Source organism: Trachurus trachurus (assembly GCF_905171665.1).
Source record: "Trachurus trachurus genome assembly, chromosome: 8".
Classification (NCBI taxonomy): Eukaryota; Metazoa; Chordata; class Actinopteri; order Carangiformes; family Carangidae; genus Trachurus; species Trachurus trachurus.
The window spans coordinates 9,626,345-9,644,492 of record NC_139905.1 but is presented as its reverse complement, the minus strand read 5'-3'; the positions used below and the strand labels follow the sequence as shown (position 1 = coordinate 9,644,492).

General features: G+C 40.5%; 2 protein-coding genes across 2 annotated transcripts; both read right to left on the bottom strand.

The window, feature by feature from the left end:
- Nucleotides 1–372: 372 nt before the first annotated feature.
- On the bottom strand, nucleotides 373–9,078 carry mmd (monocyte to macrophage differentiation-associated). The gene is made up of 7 exons (XM_083977926.1): nucleotides 8,628–9,078; nucleotides 7,656–7,737; nucleotides 7,390–7,550; nucleotides 6,296–6,370; nucleotides 6,081–6,182; nucleotides 4,389–4,458; nucleotides 373–2,303 (listed from the first exon to the last, which is right to left on the bottom strand). Exons 1-7 carry the CDS (start codon nucleotides 8,651–8,653, stop codon nucleotides 2,100–2,102), a joined length of 720 nt encoding a protein of 239 aa, XP_083834052.1. The 5' UTR covers nucleotides 8,654–9,078; the 3' UTR covers nucleotides 373–2,099.
- An 8,389-nt stretch (nucleotides 9,079–17,467) lies between these two features.
- Nucleotides 17,468–17,770, bottom strand: LOC310990059 (small integral membrane protein 36-like; the record flags this gene model as incomplete). The annotated part of the gene is made up of 1 exon (XM_083977285.1): nucleotides 17,468–17,770. One exon carries the CDS (start codon nucleotides 17,768–17,770, stop codon nucleotides 17,468–17,470), a length of 303 nt encoding a protein of 100 aa, XP_083833411.1.
- Nucleotides 17,771–18,148: the final 378 nt, after the last annotated feature.

Here is an 18,148-nt window from a genome sequence, read left to right as displayed (position 1 = left end):
CTTTGCAGGCAAACTGAAATGATGCCTTTGCATTAGTTGATCCATGAGAGAAAAATGATACTTTAGTTAATTCAACTTGTGGTTCTTTCATTTCTATAGGTTTGCTGCACACAACACTGTAAGACTGTAGTTATTTTCAACTCTTATTTACATTTCCCAAGAGTTTACTGCAGCGCTGAGCTAATTCAACTTCGTAAGTGTTTCAATTCATTGCAAAAAATGTGTAATTATGTAGGTCATCAGAAATGTTTAACCTGCAACGATGAGAAATTTGCTATATTTGAGGGTTTTGTTGTTCATCAACATGTGTTTTTACTGTTTCTCTCCCCTCTGACTGAATGTTTGACATGAATGAAGTTCATCGGTCCGACATTGGGGCATTATTGTTTTTATTGTCACATTATAAAGGTGATACTCAGTATAGTGGAGGAGCATTCATGTTTATGCAGCACCATTAACAGCCAATGGAATAGACAGGAAGCAGTTTTTTTCCCCTGCAAAGGCCAGGATTCATGTAATCAACAGAACAAACAACAGAATATACAAACATTACAAAACAAGAGTGGTTAAGGAAATCAAAATGTCAACAAGAGCCACAATTTAAAAAATATGCAATCATTCAGCTCCGCACATCGCTAAGAGGAAAAGCAACAGAAAAGGTAATTTTATGAGTCAGGAGCCATTGAGCGATTTTACAAAAAAAAAAACATAAATCAAAAAAACAAAACAAAGGACATGAGATTTCTCCACCGATCGAATACAAACAGGAAGCACTGTTCGTCCTAGTGGTGCAAATCAAAAACAAGAGAATCAGTGGAAGTGTAATACTGCACTATACAGTACAAAGGTCATGCATGCATACACACACACACACACACACACACACACACACACACACACTCTACTGCACACTGTTCACATTACAAATACAGTGGAACAATACTGTTTCACCACCACCACCACCACCATCATCACACTGCCTGAACTGAGTTTTCTCTCGTTTGGCTCATTAATAATAAAAATCCACACCTCAACCTGCGTCAACCTGCAACTGCCTGAAATGTTATAAATGCCCTCAAACACCAGCCGCCCGCCAGCACCAGCAGGGGGCGCCGGACACCAACAGGATGTTAAGTGTGGTTATTTGAAAACTGAGGACTGTGTTTAGGACACAAGTCAGAAGAAGAGTGAACCTGGATCAGATGAGCTGGAAATTAAAGAAGAAAAGAAAAAGAAAAAACTTAATTTTTTTATTCCTGACCGAGAAACAAAAACACTTCCTGGTAGAGAAAGTTGGCGCTGATGTTGCGTCAAATACCAGTTAGTGATAGTGAGTTAAATGATTATTTTGCCAGTTTGAAACCATATAACTTTGGCAAAGCTCCTGCACAGTTGTGTCTTTAAATACATGAGACCTTTGGCGTCTTTGCTAAAATGGAAAAAATGTTGTTGTTGTTTTTTTTATAGAGAAACATGTTGATATTTCTCAATAGCAAAAGCATAAAAACAAATATAATTTTGGAAAAATGGTACTGCAACCCAAGTATCGCATGGAAAGAGTTGATTTTTTAGCACCTCGTATCCTCAGTGTTCAAATCTCCTGCTGAAATGTTTTTGAATCTCCAGGTTTCCGTACACAAAACGACCCCAAATGTGGAATGTGACTTGCTTCAAGTTGATACAAAAGACTACTATCAAATTTCTCAAATGTTCATGAATGTGCCCGTTTTAACACCAAGAGTAAAAAGTTCAAAATTTCCTCCCTCGCTGTCAAGTTTCTTTTCTTTTTTTTTAATTTTTTTTAATTTTTGTTAGTTGTACAAAACATATTTTTAAAGAAGCTTTTGTTCGTCATTTGAGACGCTGAAAAAACCTGTTCTCTTCCACATTAGAAAACAGTAAACAATTCATGGTCAATATTTTTTTTTGTTTTTCGTAAACTTTTTCGGCTGTCGCTGCAGCTTCAGCGGGCAGTTGAGGGAGTCGGTGTGCAAAGCGCCTCTGGCTCAGGGCAGAGGGGGGGAAAGGGAAGGGGAAGGGGAAGGGGAAGGAGAGCTGGGGGTGAGAGACCGGGGGTGGCGGCCGCCCGCACGCCGTGGTCACGTGTTGAGGAGGGTGTCGGGGCTGGGAGCCTTGTAGAGGTATTTCCAGATGGCGTAGTAGTGCACGGCGGCAGCCAGCGCCACGAACACGTGCCAGATGGCGTGGGCGAAGGGGATGACGCCGTCGCTCTTGAAGAAGAACACGCCGAGGCAGTAGATGAGTCCTCCACAGGCCAGCTCCTGGAGCCCCTCGGTGTTGCTCTGCAGGAAGCAAAGAGAAAATACACAAATTAAACATGTGCTCTTTTTATATTCAGTGGTCTGAATATGATGAACATGTAATGTAATTTATTCCTAGTCCTCCATCTTAATTGGTCATTTGTCTCTTGATATTTACTAAATTGATATGAAAAAGTTATTGTCCGAGTACTTTTACATTAAAGTCAATGTATTTTCTTGTCCTATTGATTTCTAAATTTGCGTCCAGGGCCGTGTTTCAGAAAGCAGGTTTAGTGAAAACTCAGAGTTACAGGAAAATCTGGGTTTTCGGTTTTACAAAAGCCAGTTCAGCTCAACTGGCAACATACTCGGTAAACCTAACCTGCTCACTGGCAGGTTTTCCCTTCAACTAACCCTGGGTTTCTCCTCCTCTTTATCTGAAGCCTGCAGACTGAAAGCACTGGCAGACAGGGTGTGATATTGAAGCGTGTGTACTCCACCAGGAGGATTATTATTGGATGTTTTATTCATTTTTATCACTCCTCTTTGAGCATTTGTTTGAAGGTTCCCATATTTCTGCACCGTCAGTTTATCTGAACAATATTCTCAGCCCTCACATCGCTCACATGACACATCGTGGACAAAGTGCAGTTCAGAGCAATCGGTACTTTTTTCTGTCTTCCTCTCTATGTTTATATATAGATATCGGTGAAGTCAAACACTGAAATGTTGAATATACAAATATACAACAGCCTAGCCTATATAATTTGTCGTGTTCCCACAAATTCATCAGAGGCCACAAAATAGCAGCATTTATAAACATGTCTAACTCCTCTGGTGAGAAGTAGGAGGGGTGAGGCAAAGATACTCTACGACTATCTAAACTGTGTCTTATTTAACAGTATTTGGGCGAGGCTTCTTTCACTTGTTGCCATGGTGAATCATGTTATCTTTGTTCCATTGATGAGGGCTTTTTATCTCCTTGTGCGCAACCTAAATTCAGGGTCAAATTAACTCAGACTTTATTGAACTAACTCTTATAACTCTGATAAGAGTCTTATTACCTGTTCTGAAACCGAAAACTCTTCAGTCAACCCAGAGGTCAGGTTTCAACTCTTGACTTTGATAACTGCTGCTTTCTGAAACAGGCCCAGTTACAATTGTTTAAGTCACCACAACAACCTCTGTGGTAGAGCTACAAGCTACAAGCTAGTGTGTGATTACTGACCAACACTGTGTGTGATTGTACTGACACTCTGACATGGGTTCAATCTTCATTTAAAAGATTCAATATCGATTCATAAAATCGTTAGATCGATCTTTTAATGAGGCTACTGCACTGTTGCGCTGTGTACTTCTGGAGTGGGTCATCATGTTAAATAAATGCGCATTAATGTAACTGTTTTTTCAGTCAATTTAATGTGTTGAATCTTTTTAATAAAACACCAGGTTAGAGAGTTCCAACTTTGTACAATTTGCAACATTAGTTTTGTGAAAATCTCTTTCATATCGAAGCAAATTGATATTAAAACTGAAATATCTCTAAATGAATAAATATTGAATCGAATCAGGACCTTGTGAATCAGAATCAAATCAGTTAAGTAAATCAGTAGTGATACCCGGCACAATTAAATATTATACCATTTAAATACAATGGGAAAGAAGAAACAGTGCAATATGAGTAAATCCACTTGATCATCACTTATGCCGGTTTTTTATTTGTTTATTTTTTTCTTACTGCAGGGTTGTGTGGACGACTTTCTTTTTTTTTTGTATAGTTTTTTTTTAAATTGGTTTTCATTTTTCTCTCGACTTTTACAGAGTGTTAACAGAGTGTTTACAAACAGTAACCAACAACTCCTCCCTATCATCACACCCTAAAATAAACTCTGTCCTTTCACCAGCGCGGCTCCACGAGGTCTGAGGACCACTGCTCTTTAGTGTCAGCGTGACCAGGAAGTCTCACACACACACACACACACACACACATACATACACACATACATACATACAGTACACACACACACACACACACCTCCACCCTGCTGCAGCAGCCTGTGGAGCTGCTGGGTGGAGGAAGTGACATGTGACATGTAAACAAAGTGAATGTGTCTGTAAATAAGTTACCATTGACGTCACGACTGAGGCCGGGAAAAAACCCATCGTCAAATAGAAGGCCAGCTCGACGAGTTTATACCTGCAGAGACAGAAACGGTTGCTTAGTAGCTGCAGCTCCTTTCACACACACACATACACGTCAGACATTAACATTTGGGTGCAACTTCTGCAAAGCTTCTTTATAAAGATTTGGTAAAAGTTGATTAGACACCCAGTAATAAGAGAAAGTCTTTCATTTAAAAAAAGCTCCGACTCTCTGCGGCTTTTAGATTTCCAGTAGAGAAAATGATACGACGTCCTGCAGGTGACTGAGCACAAACAATGAAATTAAGCTCAGATAAAACTGGTCAAACCTGTCAGTCTCCATACTTCTACATGATTTAACAGAGTGATGTTGATGACCAGTCCTACGTCATGTGCTTTTTTACTTATTTACTTCGATAAGCTCAAATGTTTCCAGTATTTTTTCAAACCTTTAAGCCACATTTTTACAATTATCCTTTTGTATTTTGGTCATTTTTAACTTTACATTTTAACTGATTTAACTCAGTCACTGGACGTCTAGATTTTGATTTATCAGAGAATCAAGCAGAGCAAACATCAGCAGCAGCAGCAGCAGCAGCAGCAGCAGCAGCTCTGCTCCCAGCTCCACTGAGACGTCCTTTGTTAGAGAAACACATTTTTTAACATGCGGCTGTTTTAGTCTGAAGGATTTAATTGGCTTTAACTCCCTGCTCTATTTGTTTTGGACAGGTCGAGACGTCTGCCGATGATTCATGAACCACTAACGCTGAGGGAATCCTGACTATAAGAAACTGACAGCAGCAGTGGTGGGTGGTGAAGACTACAACTCCCATGATCCAATGCTTCTTCACAACATGACCAGATTCTGCCTTTTTATTTAGCAGAAGTTACGGTACACACTGTGCCTTTAAAGCTAGGGTTGGAGATTCTGGAAAAACGGTTCTATAGAGACGAGAGAGGGGGAGACACGGCAGCTTGATTGGGCGTAGGCAGAACTAGACATGAAGGCATCTGATTGGTTTTTTGCTTTTCGGAGTGAAGAGCATGGATTGGTCAATTTGTCAGTCCTGCAGCTGCCACAGAGGTCTGATTATTTCACCCAGTTAAGTGTTTCTGAACATGATTACAAACCATAACTTTAAGACTAAGAAGAGGGCTGATTCTCCATGAGAGTCATTTAAAAATGTAAATATCAGCTGAATTAAAGGGATACTTCACCCAAGATCGATAATTCACCAATTGTCTACAATCTTCTATCAAAACGCTTTAGGAGTTCCAGGGTAGGTCCGGCGGCAACAGATTTTCATATAATGGTGGTGGATAGTGCTCACAACATCAACAGAGCCACTGGGAGCTACTACTACAACAAGGCTAAAAACAGAGATCAAATTATTTTTTTCCGAACAACTTTTTCATGTGGCGGCTTCAGGACACTTGGGTCAGTACAGACGAGCAGTATGGAGGTATCTGGATGTTTCATAGTGTGTGTTTTGGACAATTCAAAAGTGAACTCTATCCAATTTGGAACTCCAAAAGCGTTTTGATGACTCCGAAAGTTCTCAGAACCCTTCCTTGGCATGACGGTGATTGGTTAATTATTGATTTTGGGTGAAGTATCCCTTTAATTATTAAAAACTAAAGTTCCCAACTCATGGTACAAACAGAGGCAGGACTCACTTCTCATGATAGTTGAAGACGTAGATGGTTCCAGCAGCAGCCATGAGCCACACAAACCAGCGCATGTGTGCTGCTAGAGGGCCCAGTTCACGCAGGTTTAACCTGAGCAGAGACACAACAGTGACACATGTTAAGTCTCCATGTGAGAGAGGACACACACACATTTACACACACACACTCCTGTGAGTCTATACTGAGCTCTGTGTGACACTCACCAGGGTGTGTAGGAGGCAGCAATGAAGAAATATATGACCACTCTGTCGCACATGTGGAAACATTGTTCAACAGACCTGAAACCAAAGCACAAGCAGGTGAACAGGTGAGAGCTTTGTTATTAATAAACCGCAGAAAAAAAATTTAAATTTGCATTTTCACACAGGGGGATAAAACGGCATTAGCTGCTCCAACGTGTTGTTTTTGGTTCGTAGTAGTAACACAACATGAAGGCGAATGTTCTGTGTTTTCTAAAGTGATTAATTCAGACAGCATCTGACAGTTGAGCAGGTGACCTGGCACCTGTGTGAGCCATGAATAACCACTGACTGAAATTAAACGCTAGTATGCTGCAAAATCTTCATGAATTTGCAGCCTCAAAATAGACTGGTTAAACATCCTCACTCTTAAATGTTTATTTGGTCTGGATCAGATTTGAAAAGCACTGGGGTTGGAATTTTGACTCGATATTGTATCAAAAATTGACGTCTGCTGATTAAAAGTTTGTTCAAATTCATTCACTACTTTGCTCATTTCTTTAATCACATCTATCCTTTTTTATGCCAATCTTAGACTGTATTTTCTGTAACATTTAACAATACAATTTTGGCTTCTTTTATAAATTAAAAAGACACTTTTATAGAAAATATAGATGTTCAAATTTCTCAAAGTGGTGTATCAAAATAGAAACTGAGGTAATCAATAAAACAGTGAAGGAAAGAGCAGAAACAGGCCGAAAGAAGCAAACACAGTGTTTTATAATGGACATCAGGACTTTCTGGTTTAAGAGAGAGAGTTTAAGAGTTATGAGCTGGAAACCTGAAACCAAACAGGTTTCAACCAAACAAAGCAACAGGAGAAGCTGAGGAATCCAAAGTGATGGATGTGTCCTCGTCAACAGTTGATGTCACAGCGTTGTGTTGTTCCTAGTGCGGACAGTGATATTAAATCACCTGAAAGGAGACACCAGCTGCAGCGTGTACGACCGCTCTTGCTCTAAATATCACAACAGCAACAGGCGATTGTTTACATCCCAGACCTGTGTCTTGTCTTGGTTTTGTGCCCATGTGTCTGTCATCACTTTGCATCCACTCACCTCATGTGGCTCTTCTTCCAGGTGATGATATGAAACACAGTGGAGACCAGGAAAAGGGCGCAGAGGCCCATGCCGTACACCCAGGCCGTGATCCTCTCCCAGCTGTTGTCTGACAGACGGTGCAGCAACGCCATGCCCACGAAGGCCGGCATGATGAGGAACTACACGGAGGACAATTAAAATCACACAATTATCAGCATCAATCAGGTTGACCGGCTCTGAATTTGATATTAGAAAAGAAAAAAAGTTAAATACAGGCCACTTACTGCATGAGTGTAGCAGTTTGCAGCATGCTCATAGCAGGTGGGCTGGTAGCGGCAGTTTGCAGAGGCCCGTCTGTTCATAAACCTGAAACACACAAAATAAACAAAGACAAAAGAAAACATGAACAACCATGTTTGTAAAGTCTCTCTCCAGTGAGACCTTTGTCCTGAGTCACTTCGTATCAAGAGCCGACTGGTGTAAACATTGATTCATGGATGTAAAGTAGCCTCTCATATTGATAAATAAATCTAATAAACCAGACACTGTGATTCATGCAACATAACCAGACTCTGGGTAAATAAATAAAATAGATAAGATGCTTAACTTGATATTTATCTCCAAGTTCAAGTTAGTTAGAGAAGAATCCTCTCCCTAACATGTGCATTGACAAATATGCTGCACATTTCTTCAAGTGACATCCTCATAAACCTCCCACAGCCTTAAAATATGTGGTATCACATGAGGTCTGCCTGAGCTCATTAGTCTTGTACAGGTTTGTGTTCACAGACAGTTATGTAAACATGTAACACAGGTTCATACACTTAGGTTAGTGGTTAATCTAACATTTACAGCTGAAAATAACATTATCAGCTCATCTGTTGTCTGTGGTGTAGTCTATAAATTGTGGAAAAATCACCAGTACTTGTACAAAATTCAAAAACATTCAATAATAATAAAACTAGAAGGAAAAGAACAATCCTCACATCTGAGAAGCTGAAGCTGGTGAAATAAATGTCCTGTCACTGGCTTGTATATGAATCAACAGTTTAAACCTTGTTATTATTACCTTTTTTCCATTATCTGGTATAAATTCAACCTTTCATCCTGTTTTAGCGTTAACTGTCCTGTTTGTAAATATTTTATGTTAGAAAGAGGCAACTAAAAACTAGTGATTGGCATTAATAACATCAGTAATATCTAAAAAAGAAACCAGTTTTTTTTCTGTCAGACCACCTGGTTTTTCCAGCACCCACCTCTGGAAGCTGTTCACTCTCTTCATTTCACTGCTTTAGGAACCACAGGGAGCAGAGGGAGGAAAAAAATCAGCAAACTCCAGCGAACAAAAGAGCAACAAAGGGGGAGAAATAAAACAATAAAGAGTCCTGACAGCCCGCAGGAAACGGAAGGCCTAACATGAGCTAGTCAGCTAACTAGCAGCAGCTAACTTTCATCACAGCAGCTAACTACAAGGCACCGGCAGCTTTAACACTCCCACCTACTACAAAGGCACCATTTTAGCCTTTTTCTTAAAACCATCCTGCTGCAAAAAACACACACAACTCACTCCCGTTTATCTGAGCTACAAACATCCATGAGCACCAGCGGCAACCTGGACCAAAAACCGAAACAACCCACCCCCCGGACACCGAAGCAAGACAGCCGAGCCGAGCCAAGCCGAGCCGCTCACTGACTGAGTCGCTCAACTCTAGAATATGATTTTTCTTTTTTTTCAGTTGGTGCCATCACTAGTGGGGAGATTGTTGACTGACAGAAGCATCGGCCAATCAGCGCCGAGATCACCGGCAGGGCGGCCAATCAGATGGTTAGTGGGCGGTGTCATGTGAGAGAAACGTCACAGTCAAGTTCTGAATAAAAGAAAATAATGGGAAATGTGATAAAAGTTCATCCCTGAAGCCTCTGACTGACCCTCTTTGTTCGCTGTTTTATTTTCCCTGTGTATTTTTATTTTATTCTTTATCCCTTTTGTACCCATCTTTGACTTATTTATTTATCTTTTCTGTATTTTTTGTAATGATCTATTATTATACAATGCTTTTGACTATTTGTGTTTTTTGATGTGCTGTTCTGCATCAATGTATAAATTGTTGGTTCTGTATATTATAACTCAATAAAAAATAATAAATACTGGTTCAGTATAATGATAAATGCTAAATTGAATAACAAAATACACAGACACAAATTTCTGTCTGCACATCTGCTGTCTGTCAAATGTCAGTAAAAAGTTATACTGCTTTGTAAGACAGTTGTAAGCTATTTATAAAAAATAAATGGTCTGATTCTTTACAATTCTTTGTATTTACCATTGCTGGATTGAAGCTGTAAAACATAAATGAATTGATTAATTTTATCTTAGTATTTAAGACTTCAGGACATTTCAACAGCAGAATTGATGGCCTCTTTTAAACGCCTTTGTAAATAAAGAGGAAAAACAGGACAAAAATGTATTCTCCGCAACCTGGTAAACTAAATTGATCTATAAACGACCAATAACTATATATTAGATACATTAGACATATATTAGATTCATATAAAAGTGACATTCACGTGTATATTTTAAATTAGGTTTTTTTTGGTTCATGAATAATCAGAGGTTCTCTAACATAGAGAGATGAAAAATCGTTTTGTTCATAAGTAAGAGCAATAGGCCTAGTAAAAATAAAAAAAGGGGGGGGGGTCCTAGTGGTTGTAAAATTGTTTAGAAATAAAATCTTTTTGTGATTCTGTTCATGTTCTTTCAAACAAAACACGGTCTTGTGACATGTTATGTAAGTTCCTGATGTCAACGGCTCACACTTACCACAAAATGAAACTGATGTTACAGCATATTTCTAATTTTTTTGCTATTGAACAACTTGTGCTGAGGACACAGACGCACCACAGGCAGCTTCCTGCCGCAGTTACCATGTGGAGGAAGTGTGTATTTCTGATGTTACAGTCGCACTTCTAGCAAAAAAAAAACAAACAAAAGAAAAAACCGAGTCTGATCTTGCAGGAGACAAAGTGACCCAGACCCAGACAACAAATTGCACGCACTCCATGTCACGCACTAAGAGCTCAGTTACATAATACAACTGTAACTTGATCAGTGACTCTTAGGTATAACAGTGTTTACGTAAGACCAATGTGCAATCCTTGTGCTTAATGAAGTTCAAGCTGTACCACTGTGTTGATGCCATGACGGCTGCTGCTGCTGCACACCACACAGAAATGAGCTGAACCCTGAGTTCATTTTCTCTCTCTCACAAATGTGTGTTTTTCTTCTTTTTTATTTATTTTTTACTTCCATCCTGAGCACATGAAGATTATTTTAAGCCTTTTTTTAATTGCGTTACAAATGGTGGATTAAAAACAAAGGTCAAGCATGTATTTGTGGAATTCAAAGAGGGAGGGTGAACTATATCAAACAGAGGTATCTGGGTCTTTGTGGTTAACATACTGTACCAGTAGGAGCAGAGAATGGGACTGATCCAGAGGAAGAGAAAGAGCTCTTTGTTGGGCTTTTAAAAAGGACATTATCACAGACAACGGGTGAACGCCAGAGGCCATATGTCAGCAGACAGCGTCTCCTTGTTTCTGGCCTCTCTCTGCTTTCCTAACCCGCGCCTGCCTCCACCTCCCACGCTGCTTCACTAACACCTCTAATGTGAGACACACCTGAGAGCGCCAGGTCGCCAGTGTGTCACAGCGGCTCAGGATGGCTTCCCGTCCTGGCTGTAAACAATCTGTGTCTGCGTCTGCGACTTGCACTGATCACCTTCCCAGTTTGATGCGGTGGATGGATGGATGGACGCCGAGTCTGCTTCTCGGGTGTTTGACCTGCACTCTCATCTCACACACTCAGCTGTATCACTTTACATGCACAGTGTCACTTTATGTAACCGGGTATACTGTATGCTCACAGCAAAGATCTGTCTTAAGCAGCAAGACTTGTTAGAGATGGGGCTTTTTTTCGTATGAAGCAGAACCTAAAAGCACCTTTACCTTTTAATAACATCAATGCAAATCTTCTGCTTTTAACTTAAAATGCCACTATTGTAATTATCTGTTAGATCTGGTTTTTGGAGGCTTTCAGGTGTATGCCAACTGATTTAGCACCTCACTCTTATGATATTGTCAAATAAGTGATCTTAATTGCTGCAGCACAACAATACATATTGTTTTTTATTCCTTTTCGAAACCTGGTGCCTACATTACCCTCAACGCAGCTAAAACTTCTAGTTGTCTGGACCCTCAGGCCTCAAACATACAGTATATTAGGAGCAGGAAGTTAAACTTTCTATTTGCACACACTCTGCAACTGAACCAAGATTGACTCATGCAACATCACTTGATCCTTGATCCTTGTCTCCTGATTTGCTCTTGTTTATTTGGAGGACAAAGTTACAATGTGTCATCATCCCTTTACACCATCACCTGACTACAAACTGGAGCAGTGCTCTTTGCAGTTTTCAGAGTACTGGGTGCAGTTTTGCTCAATGGTAGTGCTTCCATGCTTTCATGACATCACCTAATATCGTGCCTTGCTCCACCCACCCTTAAACCTGAGCACCGGTTTGATCTACAAGAGGAGATGAAAACATCTGTGAGGCTGAGGACGGTATAACCCTCACATGAATGGAAACTTTCAGGTTTGTAACTGTTCAACAAATGTCAAAAAGAATGTGGAGAAATTCTCCCACGCCCTCTGGGACTTTTCCATCCTTCATACCTGATTCATTAGGGAGTTGCCAAACTGCAAGTTTCCAGATTGTAAATACAGTGCACATCGATATCCAAGTCTCATATACTTCTGAAAACAACAGAATGTCCAAGTCTGGAAAAGCAAACAAACTAAGACCGACTCCACCTTCGTACAACCAACTTGAATTGTCCCACTGATGTAAATGAAACTTGGAGCTGAACCTCCTGTAACCACAACCCTTTTAATTCTCAACAGTTTCTAACCGTTGCCTGACTAACCTGACCTGTCCCCTCTGTGCATACCTGTCTCCCATCCCTTCGTCAAGCTACACCTGTCCCATCAAGTCCTAACATAAATAGCCCATCAGCCACTTTGCCTCTCCCAGACGTCTGTGTTGGTCATCTGCCAACTTTCAACCTTTTCCTTTCCCATGGTCTGCCATCTGTACCTGTCACCTCCCCGTGACCTGCATTTGAACCATTTGAACCATTTGAACCATTTGAACCGTTTGAACCGTTTGAACCGTTTGAACCGTTTGAACCATTTGAACCATTTGCCCTATTCCCGTTCACTGAATCCAGTTTTTACACCTCCAATAAAGCACCTTTTAATTTAACCTGCTCTGAGTTTGCTGGCACATTATTTTTGTATTTATAAGGTGATCAAACTTGAACTGAAATCATATAATAATCAACTATCCCCAGCTTCAGACAGCGTGCTTCTGACATTAGGAATTTACTGTAACAGTCATGCCATGTTGCCCACTGACCTGCTGATTTAAAAAAAAAAAAAAACACACACACACACACACACACACACACACAAATAGCAGCCGTTTCTGAATAATACATTATCTGATCCACTTGAAAACTCAGGTTTAAATCCCATGTGTATTAGAAACCTGCTGACCTGGCCTCTCAGATGCTCCAATTCAAGATACACACACAGTAAAACACAAAATCAAATGCATTCATCCACAGGTAAGTACTAGAAATGACAGAAATCCATGTTCTGTGGATGACTGAGGTCATGGGCCTGCTGAATCTACTATAGATGGGAATACGTTTAGAATAAAAGAGGCTTTCTGTGCACACGTGACACAGGGTTAAACAGCTTTGTAATTGGTTTACTGTTTCATGCTAGAATGTATCGCCCATAGTTTACCTGCAGAGAGGAAAGAAAGATAAATGAATACGATGGAAAAATCCCAGCAAACAGCAAAGTGAACACTGACTTTAAAAATGTAATGGGATGGTAATCCTCAGCATAAAAATAGCTCAGTCCTTTAAATAGTAGATAGTCCTTTTGAAAGTGACTGCAATGGTGAAGGTGCTGCATAAACTGAGAAAATGCATTTTCAAGGCATCAACATAAGAAATAATTAATAAATTGTTGTACAATATCCAGATTCTGATATAACTTTTAAAGAATTACATTTCTACATTTATATGCAACAATTAGATTTACGTCAGATTGTTATTTATAGGCTATCTATTCCTGCACAAGTCCAAGTTTTATAGAAATACCCATGTGAAAGAAAACTAAACAGTGTGTTCAGTTTGTGTGTCAGACGCTTTGCTGCTGCAGTGTTTTTGCCTCACCCAGGTTAATTAATCTTGCAGCTAATGAGCTGAGCCTAGCGTGCACTACAGTGGAAAGCACACTGATGCCTCTGGCTGAGGATTACTGTGTTCATCGAAGCATGGCTGCCTTCCTGTTCTCACCTCACACCTTTAGTGTCACAGACACAACTCCACTTTTAGAGCCAGAACTATTTATTTTCTGTCGTGTGCACACACCAGACATTCACATTCACTAGGATTGAACACAAATATTACATGTTATTTACTTTTGGTCATCATATATTAGGCTGCTTATATGTTATGTTTCTTTTCTCTTTGTGGTCCCTTGCATGGAGAGCCCTAACCCCAGCGGGCATGCTCAGTAGAGTCCAGTAGAGACAGGGGCCTGACACTGCAGTGTATACATTGTACTAAAATATTACATTTCTAAATATAATAAATATAGGAGCAAATATATGTAGAGAAAGCATGAATAAAAGGAGCCCGGCACCTATGACTATTGGATATTGTTAAATGCACTCCATAGCGGCTGTATTTGTATTACAGTATTGTTGGCAGCACAGTTTTTCTTTCTGTAATTTCTCTGCATATGCAGACCACACTTTAAACAAGACAGTGTTTAATTGTTTAATTTTGTACTTGAAACTGAAGTGTTGCAATGTGTTTCCAGCCTGGTCTGGTACCACACACAAATTTTAGCCAAGCCAGTTTGTTAGCTTGCAAGTCTCATGGCTACACAAAAACATCTGTCAATGAAACAGAGGTTGTTATTTTAGTTTTTAGATGCCATCAAAAGTAATATGGCTCATTTTTGAGATCAAGTCCTTCCAACTACGGTAGGCTAAATAACCAGTTAAAGTCTTTGGAAAGAATAAATAAATAAAATTAGAAAACATACAACCAAGGAACCTTTTTTAAGACATTTTAAAAGTCTATTAGGCTACATAATGTAGCCTACTGTAGTTATTGACCATCTCTCTAATCTTAACGAACTTCACAGTTGGCCTATTTTATGAATGAGATCCATTTACTGCACATTTCTCAGAAACAGGATTACTCAGACCTCCATCCTGGTTTCTGTCCTCGCCGAGCTGACTGTGAGACTTCTCAGAGCTACGAGGTCTATTTTTGCTCAGTGTTGGCAGCACAAACTGCAACTGTAATCACAGTGTGTTGAATAATCAGGTTTCTTTATTAACCAACAAAGAACTGTTTCAGTTGCTCCAGATTTATTTCCTCAAAGTTAGTAGTATTACTTATCTCACTTGTAATCTGAACAAAAAATTAACAAGCTAACACAAAGCTAAAAGCAAACTGGCCATATAGTTGCATGGTGAGCATGCCCACTGATTTTCTTTTTTTCTTGCTTATTTGATGAACAAGCAGGCTATAGCTACAGTACTTCCATTGCTAGCATGTGAAATTAGCCTCACTAGCTGTGTTAAGAAAAACATCAATGTAGTTGCCACTTGCATTGCTATTGTGCAAATGTAGCCTTGTTAGCCATGCTGAATTAGCCTTGCCAACTGGCTAACCAGATAAAACAACATGGTTTGGGCAAATCTCTGCAGCACAGAAATGCTTAGTTACTATAGGGTAGGCCTATAATATGCAATGCTCTCAACATCTTCCAGTTTACCAACTTAAGTGAAACTCAGCCAGTGGGATTGTTTCTCACTCAGCTGATCAGAAAACCAGACTACAGGAACTTTTATTTTTTATTTTTTTGAGACCTCAGTCTCAAGGAAATGCTCATCAACTAAAATCATTTAATCAGTGTAATGGCATGGCTTTTTTGAGCTGTTATAAGTGGTGTGCTGAAGGATGCTGTGATGCTGTCCAAATCTATTATTGTCATTACCTGTAGCCTACATTACAAGACATCTTACAAATGAAACATGAGGTTTTGGTAATGTTTATTCCAACCAATTTGTCTTAAATAATAATAAAACATCTTAAGCCCCCATTGAATGAATGGTAGAGATTGGTCACGCTTACAACATGTGAGCGTTTACATCAGGGGTGTCAAACATGCGGCCCACGGGCCAAAACCGGCCAGGCAGAGGGTCCAATCCGGCCCTTGGGATGAATTTGTCAAGTCTGAAAATTTGAAATTGCACATATTTTTATCAAGAAATTTCAGGTTGTTCATAATATGTTTGTAAAAGGATAGTTCATTAACTGTAAACATATTAATAATGTATTAAAAAGTTAAAAAAAAAAAAAAATCAAAGTTCTTTTGGGTTATAGGCTATCATGCTATTATTTTACTGGTCCGGCCCACTTGAGATCAAATTGTGCTGTTCGTGGCCCCTGAACTAAAATGAGTTTGACACCCCTGGTTTACATCATCAAGACAGTTGTGTGATTACACAGTCTGATTAAGCTTCAACTTGGGGGTGGGCTTTTATTTCCAGGTGACAGGTTCCATGAGTTTCTTGAATAGGCCTCAACCGGGAAGGACTCTAGATTTGGCAGAATTTGAGGTTAGCTTAGTGCCATTGACTGACCACCCTGGAACAAGTGCAAGACACAAATCAGTCCAACTCGCCACAACACGATGCTGCTGCACACACCATGTAGGCTACTCAATGAATTGGTTTGGACGAAGCAAGAAGGAGCAAAAAAAACGTTACGTTAGCTGTTTGTAGTCCCTTGAAAGGATAAACATTGAATGCATGCAAGGCAAAACAGCTTCAGGAATGAATGGTCAGTTTATTCACCATCAACACAATAGCAGCCATATCAGTCGTGCTCTGTTTACTTATCAAACACTGCAATCTTGTGCTTCACTGTGCTTAACATAAGGCTTTGTTTGCATGTTTCCATAGACTTGATAAACCATGTCTGCAGTCCAGTGATAAGACGAGAGACAAAGAGAAACCAAGCAAAAGCCTTTGTTCAAGTGACTTCTCCATCCTCAGCATCTCCAACATGAAGAAGCCTTGGCTCGTAGGCCTACTGGAGCAGGCAAGTGGAGCACTGTGTTGATCCAAGGGTTAACACCTTCCTGTTGTGTGGGTGGGGTGATTAAAGACAGACGTCTCAAAATAAGAATCGAGACATGGCGGGTCAGGACCTTGATCGGAGTAGGCTACTGTCACCCATCACCCTAGGGCCTAGGCCTACGCGCCTCTTCCTCTCCGTTAACTCTTCTCCAGTGTTGACATTTGCAGCTCTCAGCTTGGTTTTCAACTTATATAAGAACCAAATGTCTCTTTAGACTTCACCAAGAAGTTTCCCATAAATAAAAAGCAAATAAACAGCAATAAATATCAATTGTATCTTAGGTCTCAATGACATGGAGATAAAAAGTTTTATCTACATTATAAAGAGGAACAAAGTCCAAAGACAACACGGACAACAGGGCACTTTCTAAAGGATGTTAAGACACCAACTTAGTTTCCTCTCTACTACACTTCTCTTTATGTTTTCCCAGCTCTAACCTTAATCCTAAACCTCTCTCCCACTCTGTCAACTCAACACAACAGAGACGCCCTCTTTATTCCTTGTGCTTTATCAGTTGTGACATTTCCTTTCCAGAGCAGACTGCAGGCTTTGGCTTGAGATCCTTGAGATAAACACGGATTTCACGCGCATACACATAGCACTTAACGACATCAACACATGTCAACCCCCCCCGCCTCACCACCCTACCCCACTCCACTTCTTACCGTCCAAGTCTGGTCCTGTGCAGGTCAAATCCTAGCATTGTCCAAGCAGCAACATACAATAAAATGTAAAAAGAAACATATGTACAAAAATAAAAGAGTCAGGTATGTACAAAGGTGAGTCCTCTGAGTCTCTCTCAGACCATCGTGCTCTTCTTCTCCCTGAAGTCTGCGAGTGTCGGCTCGTGGTAGGTTGTGATCATGTTGGTCGTGTCCCACCGTCCCACCGGAGCTGGAGAGCTCTGCATCACCACCAGCCTGATGGGAGACTGGGTTGGCTGTGGGTCCGGGGCGTACTCCTTAGTTGGATCTTTGCCCCGGCAGTCGTACATGATACACGATATCAGGAAGACTAGGAGCAAGATAACGTAGCTGGCGATGAGGATGCAGAGGTTCAAAGTGACAGGGTCTATCTCCTGGTAGTTTTCCAAAAAGCCCATGGTGCCTGCTTCATGCTGGGCGGCCCTGAGGCCTCGGAGAACAAGCACCTCAGTGGAAAGGAAGGTAATAGGTATCGACGGCCGACGGAGAAACACTAAACAAGTCGGGTGGCAGCAGGGTTTTCTCCCTCTCTATCCTCTTCAATCTGTCTCTCTACAGTACTGTCATCCCCCCCTCCCTTCCTCCCTCTCTCCCTCTCTCTCTCCCTCCCTCCCTCCATCCTCTCTGCCTCACTTCTGTCTCCCACTTCTCTGTTTCAGATGAGCGCCGTGGATACGTGGCTTTGTGGTAAAAATACTTTAATCCGCGCCACTCCTCCAACCTTGAATTTCTGCGATCAATGGATCACTTTAATAACTTAAGCTTCAGCTGTAACT

Excerpts from the sequence above, each read along its gene's own strand:
- mmd (XM_083977926.1), bottom strand. The coding sequence starts at position 8,653 with ATGAAGAGAGTGAACAGCTTCCAGAG. Across the intron at positions 6,371-7,389 it reads TGGAAGAAGAGCCACATGAG|GTCTGTTGAACAATGTTTCC; the intron begins GTGAGTGGATGC and ends CTTTGGTTTCAG. Across the intron at positions 2,304-4,388 it reads CCTCAGTCGTGACGTCAATG|AGCAACACCGAGGGGCTCCA; the intron begins GTAACTTATTTA and ends TGCTTCCTGCAG.